General features: G+C 42.2%; 1 protein-coding gene across 3 annotated transcripts in view; it reads right to left on the reverse strand.

The window, feature by feature from the left end:
• Positions 1–3624: 3624 nt before the first annotated feature.
• LOC118165734 (fibronectin type-III domain-containing protein 3a-like) overlaps positions 3625–12794 on the reverse strand; it is a 44856-nt gene continuing 35686 nt past the window's right edge. For all 3 annotated transcript variants that reach the window (XM_035323967.1, XM_035323968.1, XM_035323966.1), the window contains 12 exons: positions 12640–12778; positions 12153–12221; positions 11807–11925; positions 11602–11707; positions 10806–10981; positions 9914–10027; positions 9184–9333; positions 8550–8830; positions 7644–7856; positions 7123–7289; positions 6804–6925; positions 3625–6225 (listed from right to left, as the gene is read on the reverse strand). In XM_035323967.1, the coding sequence (XP_035179858.1) occupies positions 5908–6225; positions 6804–6925; positions 7123–7289; positions 7644–7856; positions 8550–8830; positions 9184–9333; positions 9914–10027; positions 10806–10981; positions 11602–11707; positions 11807–11925; positions 12153–12221; positions 12640–12778 (1974 nt within the window). In that variant the 3' untranslated portion in view covers positions 3625–5907. The remainder of the gene's footprint in view (positions 6226–6803; positions 6926–7122; positions 7290–7643; positions 7857–8549; positions 8831–9183; positions 9334–9913; positions 10028–10805; positions 10982–11601; positions 11708–11806; positions 11926–12152; positions 12222–12639; positions 12779–12794) is intronic.

Consider the following 12794-nt stretch of genomic DNA (forward strand, 5'->3'; position numbering starts at 1 on the left):
TCAGCCCCGAGCTGTGGCGTGGCGGTGGGTGCGGGTGCTTCAGGCATGATGTGGCCTTCCACGAGCGGGACGGGCTCCGCACGGGTTTGCTGTGGAGGGGATGGGCCTGGCACGGGCCCCTTTGCTCTCAGGAGGGCAGAGGCAGCCCCACAGCAGCCGTGGTGGCTCGAGGAGCTGTAAGCCCACATCTAGCACGTGCCAGCACCAGTGCTGGACGTGCAAACGGCCAGAGAGCTGCTGCTGCTGCGGCGCTTTGGCTGGAAGTACTGTAGCATTGTAGTCCAAGTCATTTGACTTTCATGAGTCATAGTATGTTACACAAAAACATCCTGCTAGGAGGGAATGAAGGATGAATTCCAGACACTGACCTTAGACAACAAACAAAACCCACTTTTTCCCCTCATTTTGGGAAAGAGGGGGAGGGGAGCTTTTCCACCACAGACAAGACTCAGGCTGTGGATTAGGCTGGAACTCGGCATCATCAGGCCATCTGCTGTCCCTGCCATTTATTCCCGATGCATTAGAAAAGCAAGGTACTTCATATTGCCGATGGGCTCCGGGTTTACCTCAGAGAGCAGCCCAAGGGGCTCCCCTCCCGGCTGTCACCGCGCTCCCCAGGCAGCCCTGCTACACGAGGCAACTTTTCAGGCCGAGCAGCATGAGCGAGAGCTGTGGCCACTCACAGCATGGAAAGCTGTGGCCAGGAGAAGATGCAGAGAGCCGGATTCCCCAAGGGAGACATTTGTCCCCGAGGCCACAGATACCTTCTGTGTGGGCAGCCGAGTAGCCACTGCCTGCAACAGATCTGCTGCTGAGCTGGACTGGGGCTGCTTGGCCACGAAAGCTTCCTCCTCACCACCAGTCCTCTGGGGCACGCGGGCCCCGGCACTGCTATGAATGCCTGTGTTCAGCTCGCTGTGGGCGCTCCACATGCTGGCCGAATAAAAGAGCAGTCACCGTTCATCTCGGCCCAGACACTGAGGTTTCTTTCAGCATTACAAAACAGGAAACTGGGTCACGGCGTGGCCAGGCCGAGCGCTGGCTCCTCCGTCTGTCACCGCTGAACTGGGGACATTCATCCGAGGTGACTGTCTCCCAGCTGGGAGCGATCTGCTCAAATAAAACAGGCCGACAGCCGCCCATTGTTGAGCCTGTGCACTGCCCATAGCTCTGCCCAGGGTGTGCTGTTTAAATCCCCACCAACAGAGTCAGGTGGTGGGGATTTCTCTGCAGGTTTTCTAGAGGTGTTTAAGGTGCAGCAAAGCACAGCCTTTGCACACAGACAGCTTTTTTGTTTTTTAGGTATTGGGTTGCCGAAATGTCTTTAAAAAAAAAACAAAAAACAAACAAACAAAAAAAACAGCCAGTGCTTCTGCCTCTTGGAAATGGCAGCAGAAATCCTGCTAGCGTTCAAACCAAAGCTCTGTCAGCATAATGCAGTGACTGTTCAGCACTGACCTTTTAAGCTCAAATCCCACAGCATTTGGCTCCGCAATATGCTGGCTTTTGAATAGTTCTTCAGACAAGAAAAACTGCAAAGAGTAGAAGTCCAAGGAAGAGGGAAGAGAAGAGGCTTATTTCGTGCTGGGTACCCCACTCACTTCATCCAGCGGCCAAGTTCCTGAGATATGGAAGAATTTCCAAGGAGCGTGGCAGGACGCATCGTGCTCTCAAACCAAGCAGTGACTGCAGTGTCTCTGATGCCGAGCATCGCTGCGCTCTCCTGCCACAAGCAGATAACCTCCAGCTTCCTGGAGTCTTGCCTTGCTTTCTCTAGCACTGGCCCCATTTCCCCTTGCCTCCCCCACACTGGTGCTTCCAGCTTGTAACCTCTGATTTCTTCTGAAGTGGAAAGTAAATTAAGGCTAAATGTCAGATTGTCTCGTTTGGAAGACGCATGCTCAAATAAAGGCTTTCCCATCCTGACTGAACCAGCTCATCACAGCAGTCAGTAATTTCTCACTCTGTGGCATCTGCTGAGGCGGGGCTCAAGTGGGAAGGGCCCTAAGTAAACACAGAAAGTTGTGGAACTGGCCCAAAAGGGCTGATTAAATTTCCACCATCGAAGAACAGTTTTAACTCACCGGGTAAGTACAGGCACCTTCTTGCAGGTTAAGGAGAAAAGCAGAGCGAGGGGTGCACATTTAGTGCAGCATCATGAGCAGTCGGGGTGTAGGCGGGGAAGACGGATTGCAGCATGCCGGGCAGCATGGGAAGCAGCCACAAGAAATCAAACAGCTCCAACTGACGTCCTCAGAAATCGTGCTGCATGACAGGGCGCTCTGGCAGAACCCATACTGGCGTAATTCTAGCAACCTAAGCATTCTGCCACCTGTTGTGGGTTAAAATCTGGGTAGATGCTGGAGATGGTGACTGGAAGGCTATAAGGCTATAAGGCTTTCCTTTTGGCTTCTCACCACACGTTTTCTGAGAAGTGTTTGTAATATTTTAGGAGATCTGGGAGAATGCAAGGGCAGGCAGCAGAGGATAGAAGGCATTCACCTTCTCCCTGGTTTGTGAAACAGGCAAACACAGAGTCTAGATCACCAGGGGCTGTCCCAAGCCCTGCCTGATCTCACAAAAAAAGCGTTGAAGAAATGGCAGTGTGGTGCGCAGACATCTCTTAGAAACAAGAGGACAGTATTGTGCTGAAATGCAAGCCCTGTCCCTGCCAGTCCTCTGATCAACTGTTCCTGTGCTACACCCGATGATGTTCGCCTCACCTGCTTTTAGACAACTGCAGAGATGGAGTTCACGTTATTTCCTATTCCTCCCCCTTCATTCTAAAGGGGAGTAAAGCCTCATTGTGCTGACTCGGGTGGAAAATGTTGTCAGTCTGCTGGGAAAGTCGTTTCCTTACAAAGGCAGCTCCTGCAACCCACTGAAGTGCTGAATTTCAGCCTGTTTTCAACCACCTGCTGTTCAGCACGGCCTCCAGTCAGCGTCCCTGCACTAGTCTCAGAGGAAGAACAACCTGCGAGGGATTGAACTCGTAATTTGGACAGGATTTAGGGCTGCAGGCTCACAGAAGCAGGAGAGCAGCACTGGCTGCACCCTCTCTCGCCGAGTCCTGAAGGCAGAATAAAGCCATCCTTTAAGGAATAAAAGGCTATGTACCCTTCATGGTATGAGACGAAACCTAAGCAGTGATAAATCCACTGCAGTTTGGACAAAAATAGCTGGAAGAAAGAAGTAAATCTGCATGTTCCTGCTCTGCATGGAAATGCCTGCCTGGCTGGAACCTGGTGTCCTCTTCCTTGTCCAATGTAGAGAAAAAAAAAAAAAAGTAATGGTTTGAGAAATAGCAGCCAGTTTTGTTGCCCACAGGTGCAGCAGACTGGGGACACAGGTGGTAAGGGGTAAGGGTGTGCATCTTTCCCTGATTTTCAAGTCGTCAAAACCCTCTGGGACACCTGCCTGGCACACCTTCCTCATCCACAGGCAACCAGACAGGTTTAAGTTGTGCACTTCAAACAACTTTTCATCCAGAATGATTGCTTTAAAGACAGCTATTCATGATGCTCAGTAACCACACTGAACTTGTTTCTTCAGCTGAAATTACGTGCTCTATGAATGACTGGTCCTGAATAAAGTTAAAATCCACAAAAACACGCAAGCCGGTAGTCAAATTTGAATACATTTGTATTATTTATTGGCTGTATTAAATATATTATCTATTTGATAGTTACAATTTAGTAATACAATGCATGGCAGCTTTAACATAAGTTTGAGATACCTCAAAATTACAATACAAGAAAAATGAAGATACCTAATACATTAATGCCACTAGGGTATATCGTTCTGGAATGGATAACAGCTGATGTAAAATCGGTATTTCGGCAGGTTTCCCGGCATTCTTCCTGGAAACACAAATATTTTGTGGCAATTACAGAGGATCTTTATTTTACTTTTTAGGAGTCATGACTTGTTAGTATTTACTTTGCAATTCTAATTTATCTTTTAAAATTATCAGAAAAAGTATTGCCAAATAAATCTCTACAAACTTCGTTCTTAGAGTTAAAGAAGTAACCCTTTGGCAATAGAGATTTGCTGAAGGCAGTCTTATTTACTAAAAGTAGACTAGGAAGGGGAAGGCAGATTGTAAACCCTTCTGCAAACTAAAGACACTAATTTCTGTATAAAACTCTTTTGAACAGTGGAGGGAGAGATTTCTATGATATAATAAATGATTAACTTAAAGTTCTGCTACAAGTAGAACAATACATTCAAACATACATTTTCCAGGACTTTTAATCAAAATAAATAGAGTACAAAATGAAGAGTACATTTTGAAAAGATTAATTTCAGATTGCACCATAAATCTACTTTTAAGAGTATTAAGCGATACTATGTCATAATTTAGGTTTTCCACATCTGAAATACAACACAATGCCTCAAACTATAACGCAACATTATTCATCAACTGCCATAGGAGAAAGACCCTTAAAGTGATTAATTACTGGAAATACTTCGCCTGTAGCACTAGCACATCCAACATTCCACGTACAGGTGCATCGCTCTGATGGATATAGTGTAGCCGCAGTCTTTGCAAATATAACGCTAAATCTGCCTTTCTAGGGCATATGTCAATGCTATCATGAAGACCCATTCTGAAACATTTTCTAAACTTGCGAGTTCCAGCTTTCAAAATCTTTGATAAAAAGAAGAGAGCCGTCAGGCTCGCCTTTAGATACTCGTAAGCAGATTTAACAAGAACAGTCATATGTAGTGCACAGTGTCCACAAAAAAATACCCCCCAGACAACCAGGACGCGTTTCAGAAAAGTTCATAGCAGGCTGAACATTCCCATCTAGAAAACAATGGAATGTGAAGCTGCTACCACTGGGATAGCAAGTCATTTAAAACATTGTATAAATGTTATCTAAAAAGAGTTCTTTCATGTACAATTTGATAATCAGATTAAGATAGAAGGGCATCCAAAAGCAGTTTGAACTTTTATTTTTAGGTTAATAATAGTACAAAAACATTTGCTCAGTTTGAGCCAAATAGTGTAACATTTATCATAAATGCACTCTTTCTCCTTAAAGACAATACCTGTGCTTTTCTGAAAACACTGCAAAGATTTAATCAGAAGCACAGGAAATTACTTTTCTCTCAGGCACTGAGAGTGAAATGTGGATTGGGCCAACAACTGCTCACCAACAGCAGAAAGCATTTCATTCAGAAATGTACAATACAAAAGGGGCCTTTCTGCAACGTTACATACAAATGCAATCGCAGTATGTACATTACATCCTGCTAACATTTTGTCTAGCATTTTGATTAAAACTCTAAAAATGCTGGCACCCTCTACTTTAACGCTTGAAATGATTATTACTGAATCCAAAATATTAAAATAACTGTAAAGTAGTAATACCGCTAAGTCAAAGTCAATACTCTGCTTTCCTTCTACAGTATATTAAATGTGGTATGCTCTAGTAATGTCTTGCAATACAGAACTGCTCTAAGCTTAAGCATTTGTGCTGCTGTATTTCATGTATACCAAACTACGATACCTGATTAAACATTGCTGATCTGCTACCACTGGTCTAGTTGTACTTGAAAAGGACTTGCTCCAGGAACGCCTTCTCTCTCTAACTGGCCAAAGGCCCCGCTTGGATTCGGAGAGAGGAAGAATGTGCACACACACCCGTGTGCATGATAAGGCAGTTTTTGCTGTTTTATTAACAGCTAACCCTGATTACAGAGGACCCAGGATTACCCTTTCTACAAGAAATCTGTGTTCAGTATTTGGAAAGGATCTGCCAACCCAGCCTCACTGTTAGCCAGCAGCAAAAGTGGAAATGCATGTATCTATACATCCCCACCTAGGATTTTAATTAGAACTAACCATAAATACCCGAAATAGCTTCTGTACAAAAAGCTGAGTACTGAATAGGCTCTCGTCTACTTGATTACAAAGTACTGAATAACAACAGCAAATAAAATAGCAACCACTGCAAAGCCACAAAGAAGAACGATAGCAATGAAGCGCTCTTCACGCAACGTCTTCTTACTCTCTGCCAGCTCTGTTGTCAGATCAGCACACTGCGGAACCAGCTCCTGTTTCTGAGATGAGAACACTGTACTGGGACTGTAAGGTCCATACAGTTCTTGGGATCCAGTAGAGTCTTGGGACTGACGGCCAGCGCAGACTCTGATCCGATATTCACAGTTTGTCTGCAGGCTTGTCAGACGGAAGGAAGTCTCGGGTCCCTTGTATACCTAGGCAGAAGAAGAAGAAAAAGAAAGCACTTTAAATGGGATTCATCTCACAAACATAAAGTTCTACTTCCCATTCTGCCTCACAAGCACAGGCAGCACTGGGTGTGGCCTGAAGTCTTTCTCCCCAAGCCAACTTAATGAAATCTCAGCTTTTATTTCTTAAGAATTGAAACATTATGACCTGTACTTTATAGATTATTTCCAGTTAAGTGCTTCTACATGAAAGAAAGAGTAGAAGCAGCAGAAATTTGCCTGCTAATGAAAAGGACAAACTGAAGAAAACACACAATTGTGTAAACAAAGTCTTCAGAACAACGCTCTGAAAAGCCTGCCCACCCGTCTGTAGTGACATCCCCCTCCTGGGTGTGATTAAAAATGCACAACTAGCATGAAGACAGGCCAAAGCGCTCCTTTGAACAGATCTCCACAGTGAGCTAAACAAAGGAGACAGTATCTGCAATGTACTTGGGAATAACTTACTTACGTTTGGTTAAGAAAAAAAACATAAAACAATCCTCAGAGGATTTTGTTTTCCTGTAGTAAAACGCCTCAAGTTCATTTTGTTAAACAAAAGGTACCTGATCAAACTCTCTCCCAGCAGCAAGCTGAAGGATGTAAACAATGGAATCTCCTTTCATCGGCTGTAAAGGTTCCCATGTGATTTCATAAGTGTTTTCTTCCAGCTGATTTGCTTTGGGTGCTAGAAAAAAGTGATTTCTTGTTATTTTGGAAGAAGAGAATGGTCTCTGTCAATACCGAAAATCTCTACGTAAGATTGCCAGCTTCTGTTCAGTCCCACAATGGCCATGGAGAGGTCTCACTGGGAAAAGTCAGGCTTTAGCATTCTACCTACTACAAAAATGGCTTGCAGAGGTTTCTACAGCAGTGTAAGCTCACCTTTAAGAGATGCGGGTGGAGACTTAGTTGTAGTGAAAGCGTAAACTTCAGAAAACTCTCCCTCTCCAGCATCATTATATGCCTGGATTTTAAAATAGTACGTAGTGGATTCACTGAGTCTCTGCACCTTGTATGTGTGACAAGGACCGCTATAAACAGTAACAAACCTGGAAAACAACACAAACCAAACAGAATAGATACGAATCAGAATTACTCAGTAACCACAAGTTTGTACATCAATATCGTGAGCTTGGTGAGTATTTTTCGATCTAACTTTAGTACAAAAGTAGTGAAAACACTATACTAAACTTACTACTTAATAGTAAATGCTAGTGTAACAGCTATTAACAGCACTTCCGGTTGAAAGATGGGATGCAAAAATGCACACTAAGTGGAAAACTTTGGGATGCCCAAATAATTTACAGGTGCAAAGAGAGGTGAGAATACTTAAAAAGGTCTTAAAAATCTTGACACGAAGTTTTAATGCAACTGTAGCATCCTTAGTGTTCTGATTCTCTTACCTGCCAAACCTGTCCTCCATCTGCAAGTTGAATTGTGTAGGGTTGGTAATTAAAGCTCTGCTGGGACCTTCACCCCATTTCAGTTTAAGGCTCTGGTAGCTGAAGACCACACATTCAAGATGAGGAGGGCCAGGAGGTAGTGGTTTCGTTTTGGCTTTAATGGAATGACTGAAAGGACCAACTCCAAAGCTGTTTATGGCCTGTATTCTAATTCTAGAAACGCGAGAAGAGTGATATGGTTAATTTACTGAGGGCATGAAAAACACTAATGAGGCAAGAGTTAAAGTTTGTAAAGAATATGACTACAAACAATAAAGCAATTAAAATGCAGTCAGAAATTAACTATACAAATTATCTATTTCAAAACAGGTCAAAATAATTACATTGTTTTCTGCACAATGCGACTTCAGTGTTTCTCAGAATTGTTCAGGTTTATTCCATGCAGTGAGCAAGTGCCCAGGCGCTCTGAGATCCCATTTACTTGTACTGTTTGTTTGCCTCCTGCTGACATCGAAGATCCATAATCTGAGCTAAGCTTTAGTCAAACCCAAGGAAACACAAGAACAACCACTCGACTCTTATCCACGCACACATCCTCTTTTTTGTGAGATACTGACTACATCGCTGTATGCGCTGCTTCTGAATAAAAAGTTATAAACCCAGAAATTTTAGAATAAAGCCTTGGCTTTGAGATGGAATGAATCTTAACGCAGCAAGCTCAGCTCCTGCTGCTGAACTTCATGGTTTATATCAGGATACGCCAATTTTATTTCTGCAGAGTTGTAGAGTGAATCAAGCAAATATTCAGTAAGTTGAATGAAATTGCTATAAAGTTTAAACACACTACCTTCAAAGCTAGTGACTGCAGGTTCTACAAACAAGGTTTTGGAATAAAATGATTATTACCTGTACAGAGTATCAGGCAGCAGATTCTCAAGAACATGGCTTGTATTTCTTCCAACAGTTACAAGCTGCTTCTCCCCATATTCTATATTATATCCAGTGATCTCTGACCCATGACAACACGGTTCTTCCCATTGAATTGCAAGGCACGTTGATAAAGGAAGAGAAATTTCCATTTGATCTTCCTCAAGTAAATGCAGTACTGACACTGCTGCAGGCACTGATGCAGGGGTTGTCACCACACCAGTCTCGCCAAACAACCCAACTCCAGAGATATTCACAGCCTGAAAGAGAGACTACGTGTTGTTTACTGCATCCACTTTTTTCTAATCAGTCACATCTATCATGCTTTCCTTTGCATGTCATTAAAAGGAACTTGGAAGAGCATGGGAAATTTCCCAAACTCGTAAACGTGGCAAAATGTCTGCTATTTAATAGAACACTTGACCTAAACCTCATTTTTACATACATGCAGTTAGGAGGGACTCGGGAGAACGGAAAGGGAGAGTGAGTTTTTAAGGCAATATTGCCTTAATAAGTGACAGCATGTAGCTGTCATCTCTGACTGATTTTTTTTCTGCAAACTATATGTGCTTCCTCATGTGTTTAGTAACACATAATAAAAGGCTTTTCATACCTGTACTCTGCAGTAATATGTGGTTGCAGGTGTGAGACCCTTTACTTCATAGCTCTGGCAAGGGCCAGTGTAAATGACATGCATTGATCCTTCCACCTGACCCCAGTCCAGTCTGTATTCACTGATTTCTGCACCATTGCATGCGGGACTCTGCAGGTTTAAGTGACAGTTAATTATCTTTACTATTGCACATACACACATGTTCAACATACAAGATCTCTCATTACACCACACAAAGACATCAAAACAGAAGCACTGGGATTGAAAAACTGAGTTCTTTTTAGAGAGCAAACTTCTCAGACATGATACTTGGGCTCTTTCCGACCATTAAAACAACGCCAGTACAACGTGCCCATGTGCCTGAAGCTACTGCTGTAGCCTACTGCATGATTTCTTACAACCACACTGGAAGTTTAAGCTCAAACTTCCAGCAATACTCAAGAAAATGACTTTAAGGTCAACTTCTTAAAAGGCTTCCATGTATTAACAGCATAACACTAGTTACCATACCAGGAGGAGAATTTAAATGGCACTCCATTTACTCAGTTTAAAATGGAAACTGGTAGTGGACGAAATCTACACAAACAACGCATGGCTCTACAGAGAGATGTTTAAAACATCACACCCATACCTTTGTCAGTCCTTCAATTTCTGTGTGTTACATACGTGTTACTATGATTCTAAAAGCCAAATGTTTATTCGTGTGTTACTGAAAAACTTAAAAACTTACCTCCCATGAAACTATAACAGAAGTTGCATTTTTACAAGTGATTACGGGTTTGCAGCATTGATCAGGAGGCCCGGGAGCAGTGGAGATCTCGGCTTTGTCCGAGTGAGGACCAAACTGAAAAGAAAACAAAACTGCATGAATTTAGCAACAGTAGTAAAGCAAAAACTGATGTGCAAGTGTATAAGCCAAAGAAAACAAATTATTTTTAACTTGATAAAGAAGCAAATAGAAGATTTCAGTGCTTCGTTTCATAGCACCCTTTGAAATTCCTTTCAGGGAGTTTACTCTCTTAACTGGCTCCATGCCTACAGGATATCTGTGATCCTCCCACTAACTCACTCTCTCCTATAGTCTTGTAACTCCTCCTTTCCCTGCAGTCAGGATTTTGCTTCCAAAAGCAATGGTAATGCTTCAGAAAGACTTTTATGCAACCACCATTTGTCCTAACCTAACCTTGTTCAAACGTGGCATTGTTTGTCCGCACCTCTCCACACAATACTATTCCCACACCACCAATCTGTAAAAGTCGACGCTAACTGTAGAACACATGGCAGCTTCTTAAGGCACAAACATCACGTGGTTATTCGCAGCCAGAAATGCCGGGTTTGGACTGCAGGCAAAGAAATGACTGAAAGTAGTAATATGTAGCGCTGGCTTTGGGCTAATTAGATGCTGACAGTAATCTGCTAAATACCAACCCAAACGCACCACTCAGCAAACACCCCTGCAGTCAGTGACACTAAGTCCTTCCTTCAGCCCTGTCTCAGGGAATCCACATGAGAAATCCTGCTCCTTCAGTCACAAGCCACAAAATATGATCAGGCTCCTAACACGATAGTACCATCACTATCCCTTGCATAAAAATATCCGCTCTCATTAGCAGAGTGGTTACCCCAACTTTGTTGGCTGCTCGTATCCAGAAGCAGTACGTTCTCCCAGGAAGTAGATTGTTCACTGCGAATTCCGATGCTGGACCCTGATACACTTGTCTGCGCTCATCTTGTTCCGAGTTTGCCATCTCTACAATGTATTCTGTTATGTCGGAACCTCCGTCGACAGATGGTGGGCCTAGGAAATAAAAAGGGATTTTTTCTATTCATTTCACAAACCACTTTTTTCTTTAGCTTGTTTATAATTAGCTTTCTCAAGCTGCACATCAAGCCAGATGAATTCTAAAAGTGACAGAATCACAATGTAGGCATTTACTATATCTGAGCAGAAACACTTCATGATGCTCCTGCCCTCCCTCCCCAGTACTGTTATATTATTCAAGATAGCCTTTATCAGGATCTTTCATATATTTTTCATACATTTCCTTCAAAAAAGAATGCATCTTCATTACTGTTTATTATGTTCACTAAGATAAAAATTAAAAAAAAGAGGGCTGATTCTTAAATTGCCCGTAACACATCAGTAACAAGGTAGTCAGTCAGCAAGCTTTCCTCCAGACCTTTATTTCTGTTTAGCTTTCTCCGTATCGTTACACATATATGTATCACTGAATCTTAGTTGGTTAGCATGCTTTGTCTCATTTTTTTTAAATGAAACTAGTAACAAGGGCTCTATGATTTACATTCTTTTTATATTAAAATACTTAAACATGTAAGTAAACATTTTCAAGAGTTCTACGGATTTTAAATTTTTGTTCTGATGTTTAAAAATGAGGAAAATATTTTGCTGGAGCTTACCCCACTGTAAAGTGATTTCCTTGGGTTTAGCTTTGCCTGCCAGGCACGGAGCATGACACGGTCCAGGAGGAACAGCTGATGTTGTAACAGTCATAACATCAGAAGCCTAGCAGTAATACACATGGTTTTAGCATGAAAACACAAAACATTTCACTAAACAGAATAAAGTGACATTCAGAACCAAATTTATTCTCGTTTTTCTCACCTGGCTTTCGCCACCTTTACTGACACAATAAACTCTCAATCTGTATGAAGTACCAGGCTTGAGATGATCACATGTGTGCTCTCTCTGGAAACCACTGTAAATGGTATCCCATTTACTCCCTGAGGTAAAAAGAAAATATTTTATACTTCAAAGTTTTTGCAAAAATCAACCTTGAACATTCTCACACAATTATTTATGAAGCTAATCAAGCCACAGAATCCAATTTGAAGTATCAGTTACACAAAGAACACGTACAACAAAAAGAGACATGAAAAAGGAACAGTAATTACTAGAGCAAGGAGGAGTGAATCACAAGTTGAATTAGTACCTAATGATAATGGCTTACCAATTAATGCTTCGGAGATTTCCAAAAAGTATTTAGAAATGTCTGATCCTCCATTATCTTTGGGTGGTTCTGAAAGAAAACAGCATCTTAAAATAAATTACTGAAGATTTAAAGACAATGCATTCATTTGCTATCATCTGTTTTCAGAGAACATTTTCATCTGTTACAGAATTCATTCAAGTAGAAAACTCAATTCAAATAGTGTACACATGCACTCACAGTGCATTTTACAGAACAATCGCTTTTCTATTATTAATTGTGATTATGTGAGGAAGAAGTGCAACTAAGAAAATACTGCCGATTTCAGAGGTAAGAGTATGTTAAAATTATTTAAGCATCACGGTAAATTTGGTGCTATGAAAGCATGTCTAAAATGAATACTGCTGACTACAGCCCCCAAATCATAGTAAGGTGCATTTTTTTAGTCAACCTCATACACAAACGTATGCAAAGCACTCGAATACAGCACTAACGAAAGGAAACCTACCCCATGCAACTTTCACGCTGTGCGAATGGATCTTTCCCTTTACGGTTGGTTTACTTGGCGGTCCAGGTTTGTCAGGATTGGTGCTGTGTTCGACTGTCTCACTAGGACTACTTTTTCCTTCACTGTTGTAGGCAAAGAGCTGTTTCAGGAGTGAA

The sequence above is a fragment of the Oxyura jamaicensis genome, chromosome 4, assembly GCF_011077185.1.
Source record: "Oxyura jamaicensis isolate SHBP4307 breed ruddy duck chromosome 4, BPBGC_Ojam_1.0, whole genome shotgun sequence".
In the NCBI taxonomy this organism is placed as follows: Eukaryota; Metazoa; Chordata; class Aves; order Anseriformes; family Anatidae; genus Oxyura; species Oxyura jamaicensis.